The sequence below is a fragment of the Nelumbo nucifera genome, chromosome 1, assembly GCF_055504915.1.
Source record: "Nelumbo nucifera cultivar China Antique chromosome 1, China Antique-T2T, whole genome shotgun sequence".
Taxonomy (NCBI): domain Eukaryota; kingdom Viridiplantae; phylum Streptophyta; class Magnoliopsida; order Proteales; family Nelumbonaceae; genus Nelumbo; species Nelumbo nucifera.
Genome location: NC_142649.1, coordinates 77,973,158 through 78,001,129, shown reverse-complemented (window position 1 = coordinate 78,001,129; position 27,972 = coordinate 77,973,158). Strand labels below are relative to the sequence as shown.

Below are 27,972 nucleotides of genomic sequence, written 5' to 3'. Positions count from 1 at the left end.
ATATAAAAATGCTTGGATACATTAAAAAAATGCATTCTTTAATAAGTCTGGTCCGCTGCACAACACGACACGATACGGGCCCGCACAGGCCTGGGATGTGGGTCGTGCCAGGCTGACCCCCAAGTTTTTGTTTTTCAAATAATAAATATGTTTTTGTTTTTAACATATAATTTATATGTGAAATAGAGTATATAAATCATTTAAGATAAATAAAAAAAATTAATTTTATAATTTTTAGTTTTTATTAAATTTTTGGGGAAAATTAATTCTTTAATCAAGGTTTAAATATTTTGTCAAATTACAATCTAATATGCCTCCGTATTGGTAAGTATCAAGTTGTATTCTCCAATATAGTGTGATACATACCAATACAATGGTCTATCGTACTTAGAGGTGTAAATCGGATCGTGTCGCTCGTAGCTTGACACGATTTTGAGTCGACCCAACCTGGCCCGACATGATAGGCTACAGGATGTGCCAAGCATGGCATGATCATATGGGTCGTGCCAGGTCTGGGGTTTTAGGTCCACGGACTAGCACAACACAACCTATCATGACCGATATATATATAAATATATATATATTAGCCTTGCCTATGCTTGGTAGGTTTACGTTAAGGGATATCACCGTCATTTTTGCCAATAAGATTATTGGGAAGTCTCATGTCATCTTCAGGCAGACCACCAAAAGCTTAACGTACTCTTTGAGGAGGGGCGGTCAACCTCCTTGGGTGCCTAACCTTGGCACTCCTAGACCAACATCCCTTGCGGGGCGGTCCTGGTTAATGGCTAGCATGGCTACTAGGGTTCTTCATGAGTGCACACATGCTCATGGGGACAGTGCATGGGCCGGCACTGCGCTACCGACACTCAAGGGAGGCTTGGCATGTGGGCCTGGCTCAAGTATGACCCTTCACCACGCCAGCCCCTTGCCCAAGCTAAATGAGTTATCCTGTTGCCCAAAGCGTACGGGTGTGTTCCGACCCTACATCATCGGCATACAGAAGACCCTTCACATCGGCACCAAGTCGCCTCACCTCATGGCCTTCCCCCTTTAGTACGTAAGTGGCACCTCCCATGGACCTGCCAGAGCCAGCCGAGAGCCCCGACCATGCGACTTGAAGTCATGATCCAGTGCTGCTGACCTTAGTGGAGCCATCTCATCGGGCAACTCCTAACCCTAAGCATACATCAGGCTTGTCTTGGCCTGCCTTGGCCTGGACACCGCACGGGTTTCTTCCGCTATAAAATTATCCCCGTGATAACACGACTTAACTTGCACTGACTCGGGCAGTGAGATGTGCCAAACCAACCTAGCACAACCCAATTTATATATCTAATCGTAGTTATATGCATGAGTGACAAGATACACAAAGAGTTGTAGCATATCATGTGCCCATAAACATGAACATGGATACGATCCCATATCTAATGTGTCGTATTGCGATATTGATACTTTTGATCGGCCCAAGTTCATATAATTGTAAAAAAAAAAAGAAAAAAAGTAAAGGGAGGTTTTTATAATTTATAAAATAATTTAAATTCTACCAAAATATAAAATAAAATAATTTAAATAAAAGAAGGCTGAGGTGGAGTGCAATCTAAAAATCCCTAAACGAAACGCGTGTCCTGATAGAACGGATTCCGGAGTATCAACTGCCAGCTGTTATTAACAAAAACCCATGTGGACGGTTCATCAGCCTCTTTAATTATTGATTAAATGATGTTTTCTGATAGAGATTGATTAAATAATGTTAATTGTTAAGATTCCGGATAATTTGGTGGGGCGAGTACTGGGTCCTTCCCTTCCTCGTTCTATTTCCCCTCTCTTGAGGAGAGCACGTGGATTCTCACGTGACTATGGTTTCAAAATTCAAATGACGGAAATGTACTTTGCCGCCGGCTTATTCGTGATTCAATTCAATTCCAATAAATGAATTAATTAATTGGAGGGGAGACATACAGGGTGTTGATTGTTGAAGGAGATGATATATAATTTTACCTGCTTGTGTTGTGATCTTTAAAAACAAGGAGCTTAGCAATCGACCATGTGGTTGGGCACCAGATCTACTCCTCACACCAGATCTATTGCTTACATCGACTTCACAGCACATCCTCCGTTATTATGGATGTGCCTGTAAGGCGCCTATGTGTGAAGACTAGATCCTGTCTCAGGTGGCAACTGCCTTTATTGTGGGGCGCGGATGTGAACGAAAGTCCTGAAAAGTCGAAATTAATGGAAGATTTTGTTTTTCTACTGCTTTACTCACTCCAGTCTCTCGGATTCAGACTGACGCCCCCCATGTACATCTCATCCAACATCTTCCATATTTCCCATGAGAATATATCTGCGCTCTACATGCACATCTCCCGGAGTTACCAGTGGGAGATGTTCTCAAACACGGTTGAGAAATGCTGCGGGACATGTGAATTCATTTACTATGGGAGTGTCTTCGATACATGACTGAGATGGGCCACGAGGAATTAAGATCTACGCCCTATAACATCCCACAGCATATTCTCATTGTATATTTAGGAACATCTCTCAAAAATGACATCATCATTTTTAATACTATCATGGGAGATGTTTTCAATACATAGCGGATATTTGCTCTATGACGTTGTCGGGCATAGATCTAAACTCGATATGGGACACTTATGGGACACATTTTGTAGGTTCCTTCTCAATGAGTAATACGCATTCTGGAAGAGGCACTCCTTGCAAATTTGGATCTCCAACCCACAATGATTTTATTTCTTTCCACATTAACCCATATGAGATCCCAACTACACATGGAGAATATATCGTCCTCTTAAATGTTATTATGAATGGGATGTAGATGTTTACAATGCACAAAGATAGTATTTTGTAGGTAGAATTTTTGTGGGCAAGAGATCTCGGAGTCCTTCCATAGTCCCACGAGTTCACATAGAAGTGTAAATCAGGTTGTGTTAGGGTATGGTGTACTATGGACCGTGTTGGGCATGACACGATCATATGGGCCAAGTTAGGCTTTGGGTTTCAAGTTCATGGGCCGATACGGTGTGACATGACCGAGCAGGTTGTGTTGTCCATAGCCCGCATGTAACACGACCCAATACGACCCATATATATTATATAATATATAATGTGTATATATATTATATTATATAATAATTATATAATATATATTAATATATATAATTTTATTATATTATGTGACTTTATTATTGCATATATAAATAATTGTGTACATCAAAATTCATATAAAATAAATTTTTAAATTTTTTTTAATTTATGTCAAAATTTGCATTATATATATTTTTTTAATTTTTAAAAAATATGACTTGGTCCGGTTTGCGACCCAACCTAGCCTAAGACTTGAACTATGACACAACACAGGCCCATGCTACGGGTTATGTCAGGCTGACCCCTAAAGTATCCTAAGAGAAAGAAACATGACCCAACTTGGCCCATGGTCCAGCCTGACTCAGCCCGTAGGCTAGCATGGCACGGCCCACACTTTCCACGCGCCGCACACACAGTCAGATTTACACCTGTTCACATATGCTCCTAATACACGGTTGGTATGTGCTGTGGGGTACTCGGGCGCAGATATGAATTCCAGTCCCACGTATTAAATACGCCTACGTGGCAGTACAAAAGGATGGATGTGCGCATAAGGCAACACGGCGTAGGCTAGGCAAGTGAGCTGCATTTTTTCTTCTTTCCGATCATGTTTGTTAGTAATAAAGTCTTTTTCTTTTCCGCTTTTGCTATAATACGCAATGGGTGGCCTTCTCACCAGCTCATCGGTAGTGTCACATACTTCCATTCGATAATGGTTGAATGGTTGATGCTTGATACTCTATTAGATATGAAGGCTGTGTTTGGTTAGAGTGTAAATTTATTTGCATCAGTATAAATGTATGAAAGTGTAAATGTAAAAAATGTAATTCTTTATTTAATTTTATTTTGAATTTTACTTTATTCTGTTTCATGTTTTAATTTATTTTATTTATATTGCAATTAAATAAAATAAGCTAAAATTTAAAATAAAAATAAATTAAAATTTACACTCAAATCATTTGCACCGTCATAATTTTGCATTAGTGAAAATTTATTTACATTGCAACCAAACACAGCGTAAGCATTCGACCGTGTTCTGTGATCTCTCTCTTTCACCCTCCCTCTTTTACCTGAGGTGTCTCTTTTAGGTCGTGTTTGTGTGTTGTGGGTGGGGGGAGGGGGTCGGGGGACTTGAGAGCGACCTCCATGGCGGATCTTTATTTTCGCTTGTAGGGTTTTGAGATTCTTTTTATTTTCCCCTCTGCTTAAGTGGAGGATTGAATTTTGAGGTTGAAATTTTCTTAGTTCAAATTTTTTCCTCCTTTTTGAAGTCTTCTGGGTGGAATTTAAATTGCAAATTTCTCTGCTTGTTCCGTATTCAGTCTATTTGTTTTCTGGGTTGAGGGGCTTTTTCCTTGGCTAATTGGTATTGTATTACTTCTAGATTTTTCAACAGTAGGCAATTTATTTTTCATTTAATTTAAACTTTAGACGCTGGAGTTTATTCAAATGACGGGTTTCCGTAAATCTTCTCAAGTTTTTAGTTTCCTCTTTGTTCCGAGGAAAATCTTTTTTTTTCTTGTTTTTCTTGATTTACCATGGACTTGCAGTTTCAATGACGAAACTCTGCTAGTTTTTAATAATCCAGCATTTGGTTATCATTAGCCTTCAAGTAGGGGTAAAAAAGTGATCTTTATTTTAGACTCTTAAGGATTTCCTGTGTATATGTATGTCATAGAGTGGCGTTTTAGGCTTTAGATATCAAGGTTGGAGTAGACATGGATTCTAAGAGGAGAAAGGATTCGCCGGAGGAGGAGAAGAAGAGGCAGGTTTTACCATTCCCCGATGAGATTTTGGAATGTGTTCTTGGTTTTGTAAAGTCTCACAAGGACAGGAGCTCTGTTTCTCTGGTTTGCAAGGACTGGTACACTGCGGAGAGATGGAGTCGCACACATGTGTTCATAGGGAACTGCTACTCTGTTTCTCCTGAAATCCTTGTTCGGAGGTTTCCCAATATCCGGAGCGTTACCCTTAAAGGGAAGCCTCGGTTCTCAGATTTCAACCTCGTTCCACCAAATTGGGGAGCTGATATCCATGCTTGGTTAGTGGTCTTCGCCTCAGCTTATCCTTTTCTTGAGGAGCTGCGACTCAAGAGAATGACGGTCACTGATGAGAGTTTGGAATTCCTCGCAAAGTCATTTCCAAATTTCAAAGCTCTCTCCCTTGTTAGTTGTGATGGATTCAGCACCGATGGCTTTAAAGTCATTGCAACACATTGCAAGTAAGTTCTCTCCCTTGTTAGTCTGCAGTGCAAAAGTTACTTAGTGAGTTGTTGAATATATACCTTGGACCAGCTATCCCTCTCGACGAAAAAAGAACTTGAGTTGGAAGTGTCAGAACATAGATTCGTTAGGCGAAATTCGATTTCTATCCAGATCCTGAACGTGATTTAATCCTCTTGAATGATTTAATAAAGACATGTATTGAATGATTTATCCTTGACATTATCTTCAGCACAAATGTCTCCATTTTCACTGGTTAAGAAATACTCATTAACTCTATTATTAACGTAAAAGGGTTGATCACTTCAGAAGCTTCCCTCATTAAGAACTGCAATAAGAATGTCTAGATTTAAACCCTTAATTAATTCTTCCTTAGCTAAATGAAATTAGTGTTAAGGGCTCTTTACGGCCTTTTCTTTAGCTATTAGTGGGTTGAACTTGTCCTTTTCTGGATATATTAAATGCATGACAGCTTGCAAAATATTGGCTTTACTAGTCAGGTGACTTGGATTCATAACAAGAATAGGGTAATCTGGAATTACGGAATATGATCAACAGGCATGGTCTATAGAGAACGTAATCAGGCGACCTTTGAACTTCACACAAATTGATATTGATATCTTCCAGGTTCTCTATTTTCATCTCTCTTGTAGATGGGTTCTGGATCCTTTCTCAGAGGCCCTCTGAAATGTCTTTTTTTTTGGGGGTGGGGGAGGGGGATGTTAAAGATCCACATTAAATGCTATGATCTTATGATATTATTAAGCTTCTTAAATTTACTGCATATTGACATCCTTCCTGAATGTTGAGCTGACCTTGTAGACCCAGCTTTCAATTAAATTTTCTGCATATTGGCACCCTACTCATGGTTTTATGTGATTTACTGGGAGCTTTCTTATTCTCCTTTTATTGTCCTACCTCTAGAGAGAACCATATATGCTTTCTTATTGGGTTCAGTGCATGTATTTGCGGTAATATGCATACCTAAACATCCTGCTTCCTTGTAGAGGGAATATAATATGTCAATTCATGAGACTGCAGCAATTTATCAGTCATTCGGCCTCATACACGTCCAGTTATATACACATGGGGGGGGGGGCAGTTCCTTTGTTCAGTGTGTCCTAGCTGATAAAGTTCTTGTTGTAATTTTAATTTTGATACTTCATTTGAATGTCATAACATTTCTTTTGGGCCATTTGCGCTAATGTAATTGACAGACCATGGGTTGTTTACCTGAAAAGTAGTTCACATTTATTTGTCTCTCGAACTGGTAACTTGGAGGATCCTCTTATACACGATAAAAGAGTTGAGTCTTGTGATTAATGAAGGAAACGAAAATGTATAGGAAGATAATCAAGAAATTGTTAGATATTTTATTGATTACTTGTTATTACCTTTTGATTTCTAAATTGATTACAAGAATTTGTTTATGCACCTGAAGTCAACTAGTTCTATGATAACCATGAAGACATATATCAATTTATTCGTACCGCTGCCCATTAGTTTGTTATTTTTAGCTCTGTAGCAGCCAATGATTCATTTTGCTTTTGATTTGCAATTTTGTTATAGGAACTTGACTGAGCTGGACATATCGGAGAACGGAATTGATGATGCTGGTGGGAGCTGGTTAAGTTGTTTTCCTGATAACTTCACATCATTAGAAGTACTGAATTTTGCAAGCCTGAATAGCAAAGTCAATTTTGATGCTCTGGAAAGACTAGTTGTCAGATGCAAGTCACTCAAGGTTTTGAAAGTAAACAAGAATGTGACCTTGGAGCAGTTACAGAGGTTGCTTGTGCAATCTCCTCAATTGACAGAGCTAGGGACAGGCTCCTTCTCGCAAGAACTCACACTTGAGCAGTATTCAGATCTGGAAAATGCATTTAGCAACTGCAAGACCTTGCACACTCTCTCTGGTTTATCTGAAGCAACTTCCCTGAACCTCCACTTGATATGTCCTGCCTGTACTAATCTGACTTTCTTGAATCTAAGTGATGCTGCATTACAAGGTGCTGAATTGGCTAAGCTCCTGCCTAATTGTCCACTTATTCGGCGCCTTTGGGTAAAAAGATTTTGATCTATATCTTTGTTTACATCTCTTAAATTGTTACAACTTTCAGCCCCCCTCCCCCGGGTTAATGCATTGATATGATATGCCCATATCATATTGGTGTTGGTGTATATGCTTGGATACACCAATACACACATTTTCAAAACTTCAAAGAGTCTCAGACCTTTTATCTGATTTAATATCTTTATGATCTGATTTATGATATCATGGGTTGATCTGTTTGCCCTGGACATTTGAACTGCTGAACCACCACCCGGTGGGAAAAGTTGTTCCATTTTGTGGCTTCGGGGTCTTTTTTAAAACATTGGTATATCTATGCATGTTGGAGACTGCTTTCGGGGTTTAAAGATTTTGCCTCAGGGTTACATCACGATGAGCTTTCAATTAGGCAGGACTAACTAGAAAGTGATGTTAACGCTGAAAGGTTCAAAAATGTGAATAGAAGATAAAAAACTCCAAACAATTATTCTGTTCCATGAACTCGTATTTTAGTGGGAAGAATTGATTTTCACTGTGAACCACAGTATTAATTCGAAACAGCTTTCAACAGAGTTATTTGTCAAGCTGCATGGGAAAAAATAGCCTCTGCACAGTTGAATTTTTTGACGTTTTTTGGTAAAAAATTATTAGTACTGATTGCTCAGAAACTCTTTACCGAGATTGCTATCTCAGCTTCTATCAGAGCTTCTTCCTGATCAGATTCTTTAGAACCTTAGATTAGAATAGGATTTTCTGGTTTCCTTATTTGTGTTATCCTTTAGAGCCATATTACGTTAAAGAATCAAAGAAGCGATAAGGTAATCATGGGGAGAATGTAGAAATACATCGTGGTTTTCTTTGGGATTCTATTGAGTTTTGAATGCTCCCATGACAGTAGCAGGAGATTCATCAAAAGAGTGCCTTGCATTATTCTTTTAGTAATAACTGGTAAATGGTAATATTTTGGATGAGTAGCAATAGCTGTGTAGTTATAAATCCCTTATTCTTTTTCATATAGGTGATGGATACTGTAGAAGACAAAGGACTTGAGGCCGTAGGATTCAGTTGTCCCTTGCTTGAGGAGCTCCGTGTCTACCCTGCAGAACCCTTCGAACTGGATGCCATCCTTGGTGGAGTGACAGAATTGGGCTTTGTAGCTGTTTCTCGAGGTTGCCCCAAGCTTCATTATGTCCTCTATTTTTGTAGGCGAATGACCAATGCAGCAGTGGCTACGGTCGTGAAGAACTGCCCTGATTTTACCCACTTCCGTCTTTGCATCATGAATCCATGGGAGCCTGATTACCTGACGAAAGAGCCCGTGGATGAGGCATTCGGTGCGGTGGTGAAAACATGCCCCAAACTCCAGAGACTTGCAGTTTCGGGACTGCTGACTGACTTAACATTTGAGTATATTGGGAAGTATGCAAAGAATCTGGAGACCCTGTCAGTGGCATTTGCAGGCAGCAGTGACCGTGGTATGCAATATGTACTGGGAGGATGCCCAAAACTAAGGAAGCTTGAGATTAGGGATTGCCCATTTGGGAATGCAGCACTTCTAACAGGCCTGGAGAGGTACGAGTCGATGAGGTCACTTTGGATGTCAGCGTGCCATGTGACGATGAATGGTTGTAGGCAGCTGGCGAGGGAGATGCCTAGACTGAACGTGGAGGTGATCAAGGAGGATGGGAGTGATGAGAACCATGCTGACAAGGTTTATGTCTATCGCTCAGTTGCTGGGCCAAGAAGGGATGCCCCGCCTTTCGTTCTCACCCTTTGAGAATCAAGTAGAACCTAGGTACTCTCTCTCTCTCTCTGAATCGCTGTAAGGCTGGACGAGTTGATAATTAAATGGTTATCTCAGTCACTGTATTCACTCGAGTGTTAAAATGACTTGATGCTCTTCGCAGCTAATATTGTTGTCTTTTTTTGAGCTTTTGCGTCTAAAGTGGCTGAGTAGTTTTTCTTAACACAATCTTATATCATGTAAGATACCTGGATTGTGTTTGTGGTTGGTTGAACCGTTAAATAATCTCACAAACAATTTGTAGATCTCACACCCTTTCGATTAGAGGTGGATGTATGTGGTGCTGCTGGCTTCTGAGTTCTGCTCATCCAGACTGTGGGATGCATCCCGTCTCTTCAGCAAACTAGGAGCCACGTTTGACCTATCATAGGATGCTCTGTTTCTTCCCTGCATTGTAGAATTCTTTATTTATTTATTTTTTTTGGTAATAGTAATTCTTTATTTATTTGAGGTCTAGGACTCCTGTCCTATGATATTTTTGAATTATTACCCCGTCCAAAAAGTGCCTTTGTTTTGACTGCCAGACGAACTCCATTGCGCTAATGTAGAGCACATCTTCGAGGACCACTGGGTGTGGCATCAAATTCGTGCTAATGAGCTTTTCTGTATGTTTGTGTGGTCAAGGTGTTTGTTATATACTACCATTTATTTAGAAATGAAGTTTGGATGGCCATTGGATGATTGGATACAGTTGATAGATATCTCCTGGTCTATTGAAAATAACAAATTTCTCTCATTTATTGGGCCTGCAGGGTATCGCAAATGGTCAATCTAGGTAACAAGACCGCCATTCGAGGGGAGAGGACAAAGTGAGATTGCAGAACGTCAAATTTGTCTGTATACTTTCTAACAGAACAGAGACAAGAAAGAAGAAGAAGAAGAAGAAGAAGAAGAAGAAGAGGGGGAAGTTCCGAGTTCGTGCCTGAAAACGGTGTTGTATTGAGGAAGTAAGGATGCGATCTTCTTTATTATTTACATGGCAAAGGCAAACCCCCATGAAGAAGAAAATAAAAGAAAAAGAGGAGAGAAACTGCAGTCTGCAGGTTCTCACGCCTTCACTGCGTCCAGTGATGCAAATCGACTGGCCTCCAACTCTGGACCCGCTGCACCTTTAAAGAGCAAGAACGCAAGGCTGCCAATACAGAAGTAGATGAAGCAGCCGTGGAAATGGGTGACGAACGAACCAAAATCTGTTCCCACGATGCATTGCCAACCGAATCCATATAACCGGTCAAATTCCTGCACCAGGCAGTAGGCACACATCATTCAACAATTACAATGAACGTATTTTATTCTGTTTACATCATCATACCTTTTTGACGCAGCAGGCTATCTCAGTGGTATCGATGACGTCGAAGATGTCGAGAGCCTTTGCAGCAAGTCTAATTGCATCCTGCTGCATGGTTTGCAGCATGTCTGTATCGCTAATCACTGCTTTGCCTTCTAACATGGTTAGAGATAGAAAATCCAATATATCCAAGTCTTTCTTGATCCAGAGATTGTAGTGGTGAGGTGGTGAGGTGATAATAAGAATTTATATATTGCGCTGGGGGGGAATGAAGTTATGAAGGGGATTGAAGCATGTGGGTCAGCCACTTAAGTTTGGATCTTGGATCCATTTGCTGACGAAGATGCGGAATCATTCCGTGTGGCAATAGCAGTCCCCACCCACTCTCTAGTCAATAATGCTTGGTGGCAAGCACCTGTCGGTACTAACCATGGAGTGGTTCAGGATTAGGCGAGTTGCAAAATAAGACGAAGATTCCCATGGGGTTATGTCGGCTTTGTATCGGACGCGTGGTTTACCATTTGTGGTTATATCAACAGATTAGTGCCACGTGTGTTCCGGTGGCCGCTTTGTGAGGCGGATAACGCTAGTTAACGTATATCTTGTCCAGGTTCTTCACATTGGATTTTTTCTCTTTTCTCATGAATCTACTTGTTTGACATGTGTATTTCATTTGGTAGTTTTTGTTACATAAAAGCTTTGGACATATGCTTAGTCGGTTTCAAGGTTTCTAAAAACGAACCGGAAACAGAACCGGTCAGGGGATCGGTTTCCGGTTAAGCGGTTCAACTGTCCGGGTCGAACAGTTTGACCCGTGACATCATAAATAAATTAAAAATAAAATATATATTTATAAATAATAAAAAATAACATAAAATTAAATAAAATACAGAAAAAATACAAATAAATACAGAAAATAAAATTATCTAAATATAAAAATAATACAGTACAAAACACAGAGAAAATATAAGAATAAAATACACAAAATTCTAAAAAAAACAAAAAAAAAATACAGAAAAAAAGAAAGTTGCAAATAAATAGAAAAAAATACAGACTAAACTATATGTGAACTAGGGACTAAACCATTCCGATTCTGATTCCAACTGTTAACCAATCGGACCCAAATATTGCATACTTCCCAGCTTTTAGACTAATATCTCTGTTATAGGACATAACATAAAAAGAAAAATTATTGATATTGGAGCATAGAATGTTACACAGCAGTAAACTACCATATTCAGAATCATGAAGACCTGAAATATGGGGGGGAGGTGGCCAATCTGCATACTCATTATCATTAATGCAGAAACATCTACAATACATACAGTGCACCACGAACTACAAGATGCCACAAGAATCGCTTATTCAATTTTTCCATCATCTTGTGGCAGATGTAAAAGAGAAAGCGAACATAGCGAACAACGTCATAAATGCACCAATTGTATAACCAGTATCCACAAAATTCTGCATCCAGCTACAAGGAAACAAATCAGGTAAAAAAATTGGAACAGTATAACAATGTAAACATGATTGAACTGCTAAGCTTAACACTTCTGCAAATACACTCCATGTGATTCTTAATTTCTTGCTTTTTGTACTACATTTTGAAACAAATTAAGAATATGTGATCTGGTAACAATATATAGGTAATTAGATATTAGTTCAGTTCTTCGGCCTGAACTTCAGAAACAGGTTTTAGAAATCAGCACTAGAACAAAGAGAAGGTGCAGGAGGTTTTGATCAACTCAATCACAGTTAGGGTGGGGCACAAATGCACAATGGGTGAAAACAAGATAGATATTAGGGATTTCAACATGGATGATCAAGGATGGAAAGAGATTTCACAAATCATGATGATGAAATACAACTGCTGCAACTATTACTGCTCGACCTGCTGCAAAATTGTCGGCCGCCGCTGCAAGTCGGTTGCCGAATCTATTACTGCTGGACCTGCTGTAAAATCAACACTGGCCGCCGTAGATGAAGTTCATTGCCATCTCTAGTCACCATGAATCACCACCAATCGCTGTGTATCACTGTCCGACACCGTAGGTCGTGGCCGTCATAGGTGGGGTGTGAGGGCTGAGAGGAGGGAAGGGTTAGAAACTTGGAATGAAAATGGGGTTCTAACCCTAAACATTCATAAGGTTCGTAAGAGGAGGGAAGGGTCATTTTATTTTTTGTTTTTTTTTTTTTATTTTATTTAAATTAGAGTAAATAAAAAGTGATAACCCACGAATCGCTACCCAGGTCAAACGATTTAGTGGTTCGACCGCTCGGGTCAACGGTTTTTTGACTTTTTCAACTGTTTTAATGACTTACCGGTTTATAATATAACCGGACCCGAGGGACTAACCGGTTACTAGTTTTTTCGGTCCAACTGTCCGGTCCGGTTTGATTTTGAAGACCATGGTCAGTTTCACTTGTATGAGAGGACAGTGTCCTACTTCAGGCTGGCTTAGCCTAAACCCTACTCGGAAAAGTTGGGTCAAAGTTCGGGTTAGGGTCATGGTTCAAAGTATTGATAATACAAATTGCATATTACACAATTTACATGGTTTTTAAAACCGAACCGGTCAGGGGTCTGTTACTGGTTTGAACGGTCGGTCGGTTTTGACAAAAAAATAAAAAAATTAAAAAAATTAAAAAATTTGAAAAATGGTCAAAACCATTCGAACGGTTAACTGGCCAATTCAACAGTTTGCTAACCAAAATCAATGGTTTTGGGGAAAAACAAAACCGGTTAGGTGACAGTTCCCAGTTTTGGGAAAAAATGGAACCGGTCAAGTGATTGGTCCCTGGTTTTTCCAGTCTGGTCCGGTTTTGAAAACCATGACAATTTAAAGGGTTGGTATTCATGCCTTCATGGTTCGGAAAAATTTCAAGATTTCAATGGGCCATCTCCAAGAAAGGCATTAGCATTTGAAAACAACATTTTGTCCTAACTTCAGGTATTTGGCTGGCATTTTGGTGGGTTCAAAACCTGGTATGTATACGCAATGATGTGTTGTGATAATTTGAACTCTGATTAGGGTTAAAAATAGGGAGAATGATAGTTCAGCCCAGGGTCAGAATTTGTAGGCTCAAAGTATTGTTGGGTAGAGGTGTAAATCGGGCCGGGTCGCCAACAGCCCAACTCGACTTTGGACCGGCCCGGCCTAGCCCGACACGACAGCCCACATGTCATGCTAGGTTTGACACGATGGTCCATGCCGTGTTGGGCTTGGGGTTTGAAGTCCACGGGCCGGCACGGCATGGCATGATCAAGCGAGTCGTGTTGCCCACGGCCCGCGTGTCGGCTCAGCCTAGCCCATGTGCCGTCACGACCCATATATACTATTTATATATATATATATTTTATATATATATATGTATATATATTTATGTATATATATATAATATATTATATATATTATAATTATATAATAATATATAGTATATAATATATTAATAAAACAAACAATTTTTTTTTCAATTTTATTATACTAATTTATTTAATTATTGTATATATAAGCAATTGTATACATCAAAATTCATATAAATTTAAAATTTTAAGTTTTCTTAATTTTTTTAAATAAATAGGCAAAAATAGATTTGGCCTGATCCATGGCCCGACTTGGGCCAAGGCTTGGCACAAGGGCCTATGTTAGCCTGGGCCGTGCCAAGCCGACCCCCATAATTTTCACCTGTAGGGCGACACGACCCACTTTACACCTCTACTGTTGGGGTAAGTGTCAACTTAGAATTAATGCCAATTTACAGGCGGGCGCTAATGTATAATGTGGGTTGTTGACATTTTAAATGTCTATAACTCTGCAGTAAAAATCAGAAATCTGCATTAAGTCTATCCATACTTTTCCGTAAGAAATATGGACTCAAGTCACTCAACTATGGATTGGATCACATTTAAGGCCTTGTGCAAATATCATATAAAACGTCTTATGTATTTATATATGTGTGCATATGTATCTAAGTGACCTTGTGTCTATGTATAAAAAGTAATCATTTGCCCCACTCTCTATATGCATGTTTAAAAAATTTTAAGTTGGAAAACATTTTCTTATATAACACAAGTTTGATACTCCTAAAGCAACTTAACCATGATTTCACACAAACTAGAATGTGGGAGCGAATCGAGCTTAATTTACTAATACTAAAACTAAGAAACAAAAATAAAAAATAAAAAAAAGGTGAACGAATTGAACCATATGAACCTAACCCAAACCTAATTGATGGTGCATAATCCGGCTGATCCTAGCTGTCAACGATCTTGCCTCTGATTGGAGCAACAGGGGGGCCTGAAACGAAGAAGGTGGGGAATCTCCGGGGAGGAACCCGACGAGATCACTCCAAAGCTCAAGTTAGTATTCTCTCAAAGGCAAGATAAAACTAGATGGCTCAAAGTTCACATACCTTCTTCGGGGGGTAGAGAGCCTTTTTATAATCACCTCGCGCACTCACTTCGAGGCCTCTGTCAGGTCGGGTATGATTACTTCTATGCTTCTGCCAGTTCGGGTGTCATCACCTCTGCTGGGACAGAACCACCACTGCTCCTTGTCGGAGCCGTCTCTGTAACTGGAGATGGCGGTGGCAGGTGGCCATTGGAATGCGGCTGTCAAGCGTCAGATCCCAAGTTAGTCAGGTGCGCACCGCCCCTGGATACGAACTCCTTCGGTGCCAGGTATGGCTTGTTCAGTTCGGTGTTCCGGGGGTGAAGTGCTGGAGTGGTGTGCGAGGTTAAGTCTTGAGTTCAGATAGGAGTGTGACCCAAACTATCGTGGGGTAGGCCAGTTCGGGTTGTTGCCCTTTGTGTTCGTAAGGCTCGGGGCCTAAGGGAGAGATCGGGCTCCTTGCGGGGAGTTCGGACCATTGGTTCCTCCTCTCGGAGCTCGCGCCTTGGCGAGCTGTTGTGCCAAACTGTTGCCTTTGCCACGTGTTGAGTGGTTACGAGGTCGGGCCAAATCTTCCTTCATCAATTACCCCCCACTCCTCGTGCTAAGGGTCTTGCCCTGGCGCGGGGAGTTCACGTGGTGGCGGGTGGATTTGTCCCGTACTTCGGTTTGACTGATAGTGCGAGGTGCGTTGTCAAGACTTTTTGGGTTTCTCGAGCGCCCAAAAGATGGAAAATGCGCCGATTTGCCTACACATGCTGACGGACGTGACAGCGAGCGCCTTATTTCAAAATTCAAAAAGCGCACCGCTGGGAGACGTGACAGAGCGTGCTTTATTTCAAATTCCAAAAAGGCGTGCCGTAGGGAAATGCAACAGCGGGCGACTTTTCAAATTTGAAAACATGCTGCTGTCACCTTTAATGTGAGGAGACGTGTGGTCAGTTTCGAGAGACGTGTGGCTAGTCACGTCTTGGTCTCAGGAGACGTGCGGTCAGCGCGACTGTGGGCCGTCGGATTGACTTTGATCTGAGCCATTGATTCTTGGTTACTGTGGGTATAAATAGTGGGGGGACCCCAGTTGCTTGTCACTTCTGCGCTTTGCTTTCTTGAGCTCGCGTCCAAGTTTCAGCTCGCGTCCAAGCCTTTAGTTCGCCTTCAAGGTCTCCTGCTCGTGTTCAAGTTCCTATAGTCCGTTCAAGCATTTTTCCGGGTGAGTACTTTCTTGGGATTCATCTTCTCTCCCCGATGTCTAGCTCGGATAGCTCAGACGATTCTTCAAGGGGGTCCGATGCAGGTTCTACGAACCAAGTTGCATCCCCTGATGGTCCTAGCGAACCAGAGGTAGAGCTCGAGGAAGAGTTCGAACCCGTAGGCCGAGCCGCCTCGGGTAGCTTGGCGTCCACCTCTCGTCGAGGTCAGACGTTAGATAAGTTCAGTCCCTCGACCATGACACCTGAGGGGCTCCAATCCCTTATTACCTATTACAACTTGCCTGGGGAGTACGCCTATTTCGTACCTTCGGGTAGCTTTCCTTGGGAACACGGTCTTGAAGAGATCGTGATATTCCGGGAACAGCTCGCTGCGGGGTTGCGACTGCCTTTCCATCCCCTCCTTGTCGAGGTCATGAACCACTTTGGCGTTACTGCCGGCCAGCTTCACCCGAACTCCATTCATAACTTGGTGGGGACAATCTCCCTATTTTGCGAACAGGGCTTCCCTTTAGATTTGGAGATCTTCTCTTCCATCTTAATGCTTAAGAAGCAAGTGGGTCCTCTTCCCGGGCGTAGGCGGGCGTATTACCTATCTCCCCGCCCGGGTTTTAAGCTTTTACACGAACTTTCCAACAAGGTCCCGGCGTGGAAGCGGGATTATTTCAGGGTGCGAAGTGTATTGGGGTGGCCGTTTCAAACCGGGTGGGGAATGGCTGCCCTCGACTCCGGTGTTACACTTGATAAAGAGATGGCGAAGGGCCTCCGACAATGGGCACGACTTGGGCTAAAATGCCATCTTTATCTGTCGGAGTCCAAGCTCATTAAGGCCGGTTTGAGTTCGGGTAGGTTCCTTACTCAGGTTTGTCTTTTGTTTTGCTTTGTTCTTTCGCTTTTTCCTGACGCCGAACTCATTTTGCAGGTGTGATGGACTTAGAGAGGACTCGCGGCGGGCACTTGTTTCACGGCATGAAGAGGAGAAAGCAGGTTGCAAAAGAAACTCACGCCAAGGTGCCCACAGACGCGGAGCCCGAAGTACCGGACTACCCGTCTGTGGATCCGCCTAGGGAACCTGAGATGGCCCCTCTAGTCCATGAAGCGGTAGGGGCTCCTTATGCCGAAGCTACTTATACGGGGGCTCCTGCTTACTCTGAATCCGCTTACACGCGAGCTGGGCCCTCAGGCTCGGGGGCCCAAGGCGAGTTCAGGAGCGTGTTATCACCGAACTACGCTCTGTAGAAGAGTAGGGAGGCTATCTATCCCGAGGAGGTCACGGCATGGTCCGAGCTTCCATTGAACCTGGTAGCTTGTCGTGCAGCCACTCATGCCATGGTGGTAAGTCAGATTTCTTGTCCGGCTCTTTGCTTTTATCCTTCTGTCGTTCATTTTATCATTTTGTTCCCCCTTTGGTAGGTGAATTCTTCAATCCATGCCTTGCGGCCCAAGTGGAAAGGAGCTCGAGGCAGGCGCGAGCTGTCGAAGAGGCCTTCCGTGCCGTCGAGGCGGCTTCCCGAGCTGCTGAGGTGGCTGCTCGCACTGCACAGGCCAGGCAGGCGAGGTCTCAGAGAGATGCTGAGGCCATGGGAGTTGTGGTAAAGCATATGGCGGACCTGAGGCTAGACTTGCAGCATCAGGTTGAATATCTTCAGGAGGATATCAGGGAGAGGACGCAGATTTTTTCCAAGGCATTGAGGATGCCAAGAAGAAGGCTGTTGACGAGTACATTGCTTCGTCGCTCTTTGATGACCTGATGGTGGACTCGTGTAGAAAGGGTTTTAAACTAAGCCGGTGGATGTCCGAAATACATACCCCGAGCTTGATATTAGTGCGATATCCACCTCGCGCATTACTCAGGAGATGGCTGACGCCACTGATGGTGAGCCGGATTCCGAGGGCGAGGCAGGACCTTCGGGTGTTGTCGAAGTGCCTTCTGATGAAGAATAACCACCTCCGGGCCTGTGAGCTCGATATTTTTTTTGAAATGTACACTCCCTTATTTTGGAATGGAATCTCTTTTGGTTAAGTGTTGGTTGTTTTCTTTCTCCCGAACTGACCGTATTTGCCGAACTGACCATATGCCTGATCTGTTTCTTGCCTGGGTTATTGCACACGCGCGGCCTATTTTGGTGTAAATACTTAGTCTCTGAGATGCCGATGTCCTTATTAGTTCGTTGTCACCACTTTGTTAGCTCGACATCTTAGCCCTTGGGCTCTGATAGCGATTTTGACCACTTTGTTGGGTGGTTATAGGTAGTATCGCCTTAAGTTGATGATGTTCCACGCTCGGGGTACTTGTTTGCCCTCTAAGGTTTCGAGCTCGTATGCCCTCCCAAGCGCTCTCTTTACTCTGTATGGCCCTTCCCAATTTGGTCCAAGTTTGTCCACGCCGGGTTCGGGTACCATGATCTTACGGAGAACCAGGTCGCCGACGCGGAAGCTCTGCTTTTTTACTCTGGCATTGTAGTACCGAGCTACTTTTTGCTGGTAGGCTGCTGTCCGGATGTGCGCAAGGTCTCTTACCTCATCCAATAGGTCGAGATTGGTACGTAACTCGTTTCCGTTTGTCTGATCATCGTATGCTTCTAGTCACAGTGTGAGTATTTCGATCTCCGCCGGGATTACTGCTTCAGTGCCACATGTGAGGTTAAAGGGGGTATCTCCCGTGGTGGTTTTTTCCATAGTCCGGGGAGCCCATAGAACACTTGGTAGCTCGTCCGCCCACAGTCCTTTAGCTCGGTCTAGTCGTGTTTTCATTCCGTGGAGGATGGCACTGTTCATTACTTCTGTCGGATTGTTTGCCTGCGGGTGTGCGACCGATGTGAAGTTCTAACGAATTCCCATATCTTGGCACCATTCTTGGAACTTGATATCCTTGAACTGCTTGCTGTTGTCGGAGATCAGTACCCGAGGTAGACTAAAGCAACATACTATGTTCTTCCAAAAGAAGTTCTGTATGTTTTAGGCTATAACTGTTGCTAGAGGTTCATCTTCCATCCACTTTGTAATGTAATCTATCGCCACCACTAAGAATTTCCTCCCACCTGTTGCTGGCGGGAATGACCCCAGGAGGTCGATGCCCCATTGCGCGAAGGGCCATGGACTGGTGAGGTACTTGAGGTCGGCAGCAGACTGATGGTGGATGTTGGCATGCTTATGACACTTGTCGCATTTTCTGACGAGCTCGATGGCCTCTGCCTTCATCGTTGGCCAGTAGTATCCTTGTCGAAGTGCCTTTTGAGCGAGGGCTTTGCCTCCCAAGTGTCCGCCGCACAGACCTTCATGAGTGTCATGGAGCACAAGCTTGACTTTGGTAGGTCGCAAGCAGCGCAGGTAGGGCAGCGTGTAGGACCGTCGGTACAGCCGTTCGTCTATTATGACGTACTTGGCTGCCTGGCGCTGCACCCTCTTGGCTGTATTGCGGTCCGCAGGGAGGGTTCCATCTAGCAAGAAGCTCGCGAGTGGGTCGATCAAGCTCGGCTCTGCTTCAAGGACGGGAGCGACCTCCTCTGCCCCACCGAGAATGCTAGGCCGAGGTAAGTCCTCTATGTACACGGTTCTCATGGTGTTGTGACTCGTGCTGGCTAACCGGGACAGAGAGTCGGCCTCAGTGTTCTCTGACCTCGGTATTTGCCTGATGAAGTGTGACTGGAAGTTGAGCAGAGCCTCCTTTACCTTTGCCAAGTAGGCGATCATAGTTAGCTCGCGTGCTTCGTATTCGCCCGTAACTTGGTTGACTACAAGCTGGGAATCGCTGCAGATAACTATGTGTTTTGCCCTTACTCTTTGCGCTAGGTTCAGTCCGACTATCAATGCCTCGTACTCCGCCTCGTTGTTGGATGTCGCGAACTCAAAGCGTAATGCGTATTTCGGTTTCGTGCCACCTGGGCCGCGTAGTACTATTCCAGCCCCACTGCCCTGTTGGTTCGAGGAGCCATCTACGTGAAGGATCCAGGGCTCCTCATCCCAGTTCGCGTTTGTCCTAACCAGGAGAGATGCCACACTGGCTGCTACTTCACGGGATTCAGACTCTGTTGGCTTGGGAGCTCCGTGCTCACCCGAACTGGGGATCTCGGGCTCGACCGGCATGGGGGCTTCAAGGCTGAACATGCATTCGGCGATAAAATCCGCTAAGGCTTGGGCCTTAATAGTAGTTCGTGGCTTGTACTAGAGGTCGTACTCGCTGAGTTCGATGACCCATTTCGTCAGTCGGACGGAAACCTCGGGCTTGAGTAAAACTTGCCTCAGAGGTTTGTTAGTCAAGACGATGACAGTGTGAGCCTGGAAGTATGGGCGGAGTTTCCGAGTTGCTATCACCAGTGCGTATGCTAGCTTCTCTATCTGCGAGTACCTTGTCTCTGCTCCCTGCAAAATTTTACTAACATAATAGATGGGTCGTTGGACCCGATCTACTTCTTTTATTAGTACCGAACTGACCACCTCGTCGCTTGCCGAGAGGTACAGTTCCAAGACCTCGCCCTCCTCGGGCCCGGCTAAGGTTGGCACACTAGCGAGGTAGCTTTTTAGCTCGTCGAACGCGAGCTGGCAGTCTCGGGTCCACTCGAACCCTTTGCCTTTGATTGCTTTGAAGAAAAGCAGGCAGCGGTCTGCTGATTTGGACATGAAGCGGCTCAGAGCGGCTATGTGACCGTTTAGCCTCTGAACCTCTTTTACTTTTCCGGGTAGTCTCATATCTAGGATGGCCTTTATCTTGTCCGGGTTGGCCTCAATACCGCGCCGGTTGACAATGTACCCTAGGTGACACCGAAGACACACTTGTTAGGGTTCAACTTCATGCTAAATTGACATAGGATTTGGAAGACAGAATCTAAGTCTTGTATTAATTCCTATGAAAACTGCGTCTTGACGACCATGTCGTCTACATAACATTCTATTTTCGTGCCAATTAAGGGCCAAAACAGCCTATTTACAAGTCTTTGGAAGGTCGTCCCGACATTTTTTAATCCGAAGGGCATGACCTTGTAGCAGTACAGGCCGAACTCGGTTATGAAGCTGGTTTTTTCCTCATCGAACTAGTCCATCCCGATTTGGTTGTAGCCCGAGTAGGCGTCCAGGAAGCTTAGCAATTCATGTCTCGAGGTTGCGTCCACTAGGCAGTCAATTCTGGGGAGGGGGAAGCAATCTTTCGGGCAAGCTCGGTTCAAGTCGGTGTAGTCGACGCACATGCGCCACTTGCCGTTTGCCTTTTTCACCAGCACTGGGTTGGCTACCCAGATCGGGTAATGAACTTCCCTTATGAAGTCTGTTGCGAGGAGCTTTTCGACCTCCTCGTCGACCGCCCTCCAGCGCTCTGGGGCTAAGTTGCGTTTCTTTTGTCTAACGGGTCTGACTACAGGGTCAGTATTAAGTTTGTGAGTTATAAGGCTGGGGTCAATACCGGGCATGTCGGCCGCGGACTAGGCAAAAATATCTAAATTTTGAAGTAAAAAACTCACCAGTTCGGTTCGTAGTGGTTCCTCGACGGAAGCACCGATCTGTAGCATGCGAGCTGGGTCTATAGCCGAAGTCGGGACTGCGACCGTTTCCTCTATGGGCAAAGCTCGTTCCTCGCCTTGCTCCGTAGGCCGCTCCAGTTCAAGGTCGTCGGCCGCCTTGCTTTTTCCCTTCAGGGTGGCAACATAACACTTGCGGAACTCAAGCTGGTCGCCTCGCGCTACCCCCACACCGAAGTCTGTAAGGAACTTCTTGCCAAATAGTATGTGGAGACCACTGCCCGCAGGATATGCGTAATTGGCCGCCCTATTTTGGCATTGTATGGGGAGGGGATTGCGACCACTAGGAAATCATGGTTGAGTATGACTGCACAAGGCCATGTGCTGACTTCCATAAGTACTGTTATTTTTTCGAGGGGCCTGACTTCCTCTCTGCTGAAGCCCACCAGAGGAGTGTTCACGGGCTTTAGCTCGCTCTTCTGCAACTGTAGCTGGTCAAATGCTGACTTGAAGAGAATGTCCGCCGAGCTGCCCGAATCCACGAGTACGCGCCTGACCTCGAAGTCGCTAATCCTCAGTTTTATGACAAGCGCGTCATCGTGGGGGTAGTGGACCCCTCGCGCATCGTCTTCCGTGATGAAGATCGGTTCTTCAGTCTTCGGTCTCTTTGGAGGGTTCTGTTCCTCTCGGGCTGCTTCGCGAACTGACGTCCGGGCCGCTGCCGAAGTACACCCTGCTACCACCGAACCTCCCACTATTACATGGATGGTTCCCCAAACTGGCCTCTCTTCCGGAGGCTGTCGTTGCAACGGTTCAGCTGGCCCGCTACTAGATTCGAGGGCATCCCTTCCTTCCTCCCCTTGCCGACCTACCTTATTGTTATTATTATTATCATGTTGTACAAAATTCCTCAAGTATTCGCGACGGATGAGTCCCTCTATCTCGTCCCGGAGATTATTACACTGTTCGGTACTATGACCGTGGTCTCTATGGAAACTACAATACAAATTTTTATTTCTCTCGTTCGGATTCCCCTTTAGGCGAGGTGGCCACTTTACGTATGGGGCATCCTTGATCGTCATCAGCATCTCGGTCCGCCTCGTGTTTAACGGTGTGTAATCCGTCTGAACTGCTAAGGGAGCTCGGAATGGCTGGTTCGGCTTCGGCTCCCGGGCCGGGTTTTTTCTGTCAACTAGGTTGGAGGGCTCGCCTTCCCTCTTTCTTTTGTCGTTCCCACTTTCGGTCCGTTGGTTGATTTCTTCCTCTATTCTCATGAACTTATCCGCGAGCTTGAGGAATTCGGCCACGGTTGCGGGCTGGTTAGCTACCATGTGCCATTTGAACTCTTTGTGCGTTACTCCTCTTTTGGTCGCCGCGAGCTGCACCGCGGGGTCTAATCGCGGTATCTGCAAGCACGCCTCATTGAACCACTTGATGTAGCCCCGGATGGATTCTCCTTCTCTCTGGACTACTCTGAAGATGCTTTCCTCGGTTCTGGGGCACCGCTTGCTGGTGACAAAGTGTGCGGTGAAGACCTGAACGAACTGGGCCCAGCATCTTATCGACCCGGGGGCCAGGTTCCCGTACCAAGTGCGGGCTCCCCCCCTGAAGGTGGTGGTGAAGGCCACACACATGCACGATTCACTGGCCCTGGCAAGGTGCATTTGGGACTGGAAAGCATCAACGTGGTTGTTGGGGTCGAAGGACCCATCGTACTTGTCCAAAGGTGGGAGCTTGAAATCTCTGGGCATGGGGACTGCCAGGAGTTCTGATGCGAGGGGGGAAGGAACTAAGAGAATTGGGGCAGCTTTTACCTCGTCCGAGCTCGTTTCTTCTTTACCTCTTAGCTCGGGCAGCACACGGGTGGCAGTTCGGCTACTTCGCCGGTGCCTTCGCTGCTGAGTGGGCCTAGTGCTGGCGCTGCTGGCCTCTGTGTTGCCGAGCTCAATGTGCCCGGACTGTTGGTAGTCTGCCGCCTGGACGCTGAACCGATTTTCTGTCAGCGGGAGCTCAGGCTTGGAGTGCTGGGATATTGACTTGGCGGGTGAGGTGCCCGACCCGCCGGTGAGCTGCGAGGCGGGGGTGATCTTTCTTTGCCCTCGGCCCGGGGATGAGGCCTGGCTCTTGTGGGGGTTCTGAGGTTGGGAGGCCTCTCCTCGGTGGCGGCGTCCACCCTGAGGGGAGGGCTTAACCGGCTTTGGGGCAGGGTGCCGAGGTGGAAGTAGTGGTTGGTTTAGAGGCAGTTGGGGGAACTGCTGCTGATAGTGATACTGGGAGATGTTGTGCAGTACTTGGTGCTGCTGGAGCTGATGTTGTTGGAATTGTTGCATTTGGGCTTGCATTGCCCGCATGCATTGCATCAGGTCATCCAAATGGTTATGGCAGGTTGACAGGGGGACAACAGTTGGTTCAGTAAAGGTTGTTTCGATAGGGAGAGGAAAGGGGATGCTCATGGCAGGAAGGTTTACGGGCGCCACTGCATGTGGCGCATTCAAGCTGGGGATCCCATCCACCAGAAGAGGGATGGTGAACTGTCCGACGCACACCACAGGGACTTGAAGCTGTTCCCTGGTGGTGTTCGTCTCCGTGCCACGTCCGGCGTTGCTGGAAAAAGCCATGAGTGTTGGGGTTTTTGGAGAAAAGAGGTTATGAGAGTTTTAGAGGGAGGCTTTTAGAAGCAGTTCCCACAGACGACGCCAATTGATGGTGCGCAATCCGGCCGATCCTAGCTGTCAACGATCTTGTCTCTGATTGGAGCAACAGGGGTGCCTGAAACGAAGAAGGTGGGGAATCTCCGGGGAGGAACCCGGCGAGATCACTCCGAAGCTCAAGTTAGTATTCTCTCAAAGGCAAGATAAAACCAGATGGCGCATAGTTCACATACCTTCTTCGGGGGGTAGAGAGCCTTTTTATAATCACCTCACGCACTCACTCTGAGGCCTCTGTCAGGTCGGGTATGATTACTTCTGTGCTTCTGCTAGTTCGGGTGTCATCACCTCTGCTGGGACAGAACCGCCACTGCTCCTTGTCGGAGCCGTCTCTGTAACTGGAGATGGCGGTGGCAGGTGACGGTGGCAGGTGGCCGTTGGAATGCGGCTGTCAAGCGTCAGATCCCAAGTCAGTCAGGTGCGCGCCGCCCCTGGATACGGACTCCTTCGGTGCCAGGTACGGCTTGTTCAGTTCGGTGTTCCGGGGGTGAAGTGCTAGAGTGGTGTGCGAGGTTAAGTCTTGAGTTCGGATAGAAGTATGACCCAAACTGCCATGGGGCAAGCCAGTTCGGGTTGTTGCCCTTTGTGTTCGTAAGGCTCGGGGCCTAAAGGAGAGCTCGGACTCCTTACTGGGAGCTCGAATTCCTTGCGGGGAGTTTGGACCACTGGTTCCTCCTCTCGGGGCTCGCACCTTGGCAAGCTGTTGTGCCAAACTGTTGCCTTTACCACGTGTTGAGTGGTTACGGGATCGGGTCAAATCTTCCTTCATCACTAATCGATGCCAAGGATTAGAGTGGGGTTCAATTCAACCAATCAAATTGGGTCAGGTTCGACAAATGAGGTGGCGTCATCGATTTGTCCCATGGGTTATGCGGATCTGATGGTTGTTAATAGTGGGTGGGTAGAGGTGGCATAAGACAATGGAATGGTATCAATCATTTGGGTGGGTGGTCAATTTGACTGTGAATTCCGGTACATATGCTTGTCAGAGTGGAAAGCGAATGGAACGTTGGATTACAACAATAAGAAGAAGAATCTCTTTTTTTGGTAGACAATAGATGATGAATCTCTTAATCATGTATTATATTTGAGAATCTGCATTTGTTTATGAGTGGACCAGATTACCAGAATATGAATATGGACAGCTAGCTATTAATATTATATTTTATCCTTCCCTTTTTCTATCTTGTTCGTGTATATACACAACAACACATACAATAAGTTTGGGATGGGGAATCTTGGAGTAAGAGACACGACACATAGATAGACAGCTATTAGGGTGAGAGTCACGCACACGAGACCGAGTACGGGGAACTAAGAATGTGCGAGTGTTGCCACTTGCCACAATTCTCTGTCTCTCTCGCTCTCTCTAGTCTCTACGTAGCTCGTCAAAAAAGTGGCAATCTTTTATTATCATGTCGGTGACTGGGTGCATATTGAAAACTGCATCAGTGATTCAGGGATTGTGTTGGGCTGAAATCTTCCATCATTGAATTCTTTACTGGATTCTAGCACATTCACATACTTTTGTACGTAGAGATGTTATATCTGGAAAGCCGGGAAAAAAAGCTTGCCAGATGGCAATGGCAAGTTGCACTCATCTAATGATGGTTCGCTCCCTCTCTTTCTGGCTGCCTCCCCTTTATCCACGGATTGTCTCAATTTAATGGGCCCCTCGCCCTATTGCCCCCTGATTTGTAGAAGCTCCTGATCCGGAATATCGTCGAATTGTTGTAATGTACTTGTGAGAGTGATGGGATCGGACACTTTTGATGGTGTTTGGAAGCGTGGGTTGTGTGTAGACCTGTTCATGGGCCGGGTGGTCGAACGGGCCGGTCCGGCCCGGCCCGACCCCCGGACGGGCTTGGACATTTTTATAGGCCCGCGGGCTTAAATTCGGGCCAAAAAGCCCGGCCCGCAATAAATTCGAGTCGGGCTCGGGTTTTGTCAAAATAGCCCGCCCCGACCCAACCTAATATTAAACTTAAAATTATTTATGTGATTATGTCCATTTGAATAATTTTTTTTTTGATTTAAGAATGTAAAATTGTGTTTTAAAATATAAAAGAAAGGGAAAAATACCATCTTGTAGGCTCATTGTTCATTTAAATAGAAAAAAAATACTTATATGAAATTTTAATTCTAATTTGAATAGGGAAAATTGTTTTTCTTTTTCAATTTGGTCGGGCTTCGGGCTCGGGCTCGGGCTTCGGGCTTTTTACCAGGGTCGGGCTCGGGCCCAAGTTATAGGCCCGTTGGTCGGGCCGTGCTCGGGCTCAAGCCTAGTATATTTTCATTAGTGACAAGTGAAAGCCCGGCCCAAGCCCAGCCCGACCCGGCCCATGAACAAGTCTAGTTGTATGTAGCAGATCCGACTCCTACCCAATAGGGGCGCATGTGTACGGTCTTAATTTTCATGAAAATCAAATTTATGGATAAGATCAGAAGAGCCATTCAGCTAGATATAGTATGATTCCAGCAAGAAAGATGTTAATGGAGATGATGTGGATCTGCGTATCCCTCTAGGAAATTGATGATTTGATATGATGAGGCGACATCCTTGCAGGTTTCTGTCTGAACCTTGAAGCTTTCTTATTTCTTTACTTCCTGTGCGGTCATGAGGTGATTTACTTCATGTGCACTTGGGTCCGTTGATGATGGCGAGGCCCACCAAGTTATGCATCAATGTATTTATCTGGCCCACTAAGATTTTCCATAAAGCGTTCTGATTGTGAGAAACCTGGAGCTCCAAGTCTTTCAGTTATGATTCTGTAACCAGTTTCCTCTAAAACTACTTAGGTTTGAATAAAAAGTTTAATCAGTCAAAGCTTAGGAGGGATGAATCCGGATTTCATACTCACAAAAAATTTGGTCCTCACACCATTCCAGCCATGCATCGGGATATTGGAGATAAAGACTCTATCGAGAGTTTCAGTCCTACTGTAACTCACAAGGAAATAAAGGACCTAGAAGATAAAATTTAACAGTCCTACTTGTTTACAAGACTAACCTCTGTATTGATCCATAACTCTAATAGTTGTATCCTAATAGATCTATACCTCTCTTGTAACTATAAATAAGTAAAGTAAGACCATCCGAACAAAGACATCAATATATAGAATCTGGTTGACTATTGTTTTTTCTAGCATTTTTCTTCTTTTTCTCTTTCTGTTTATCTTCTTCTATATAAGGGAGTTTTGAGGGTATCAGTGTGCATACATTTTTGGGTGGATTTGGACGTTTTATAAAGGCTTTTGGACTCAGGGGGCTTAGGGTAATTGTTTTGAGCTCTTTGTGGAGCTGTTTCCCTATTTTCTGGCGCATTAAGGTGTCAGGTGAGAGATCTTCGTGGGCGTTACGATTCGTTCGCATAGAATCTGGCATGTGACACGATGAGCCATCGTAATGGTCACGCTATCGGCACCTTTGGTAGCAAGCTGCTAGGGATAGTTAGCGAGCTCTTCCTCGTAGGTCGCCTTAGGTCCTCTCAGCTTGTCCGACTCCTAAGACAGCTTGCCATAATCTTACGGGTCTGCCAGCTCAGCCTTGCCGAACTATACTAGGAATTGCAGGGGGTGGTTAGCGAGCTCTCCTTAGTAACTCACCTTAAGTCCCTACAGCTCGACCGACTCCTAGGATAGCTCGCCATAATCCTACAGGGTCAGCTAGTTCGGTCTCGCTGAGGTAGAGGTTGGCTTGAGTGAGATGCTCTGAGCTAATTTTATTGAGCTAGTTCATTGACT

General features: G+C 44.8%; 2 protein-coding genes across 2 annotated transcripts; one reads left to right on the top strand and one right to left on the bottom strand.

The window, feature by feature from the left end:
* Positions 1-4,213: 4,213 nt before the first annotated feature.
* Positions 4,214-11,162, top strand: LOC104605695 (protein AUXIN SIGNALING F-BOX 3-like). Its single transcript, XM_010270553.3, has 4 exons — positions 4,214-5,329; positions 6,900-7,392; positions 8,399-9,175; positions 9,937-11,162. The coding sequence occupies exons 1-3, from the start codon at positions 4,827-4,829 to the stop codon at positions 9,155-9,157; spliced, it is 1,755 nt and encodes a 584-aa protein (XP_010268855.1). The 5' UTR covers positions 4,214-4,826; the 3' UTR covers positions 9,158-9,175; positions 9,937-11,162.
* Positions 10,098-10,634, bottom strand: LOC104605694 (dynein light chain 1, cytoplasmic-like). The gene is made up of 2 exons (XM_010270550.3): positions 10,497-10,634; positions 10,098-10,423 (listed from the first exon to the last, which is right to left on the bottom strand). The coding sequence occupies exons 1-2, from the start codon at positions 10,632-10,634 to the stop codon at positions 10,232-10,234; spliced, it is 330 nt and encodes a 109-aa protein (XP_010268852.1). The 3' UTR covers positions 10,098-10,231.
* Positions 11,163-27,972: the final 16,810 nt, after the last annotated feature.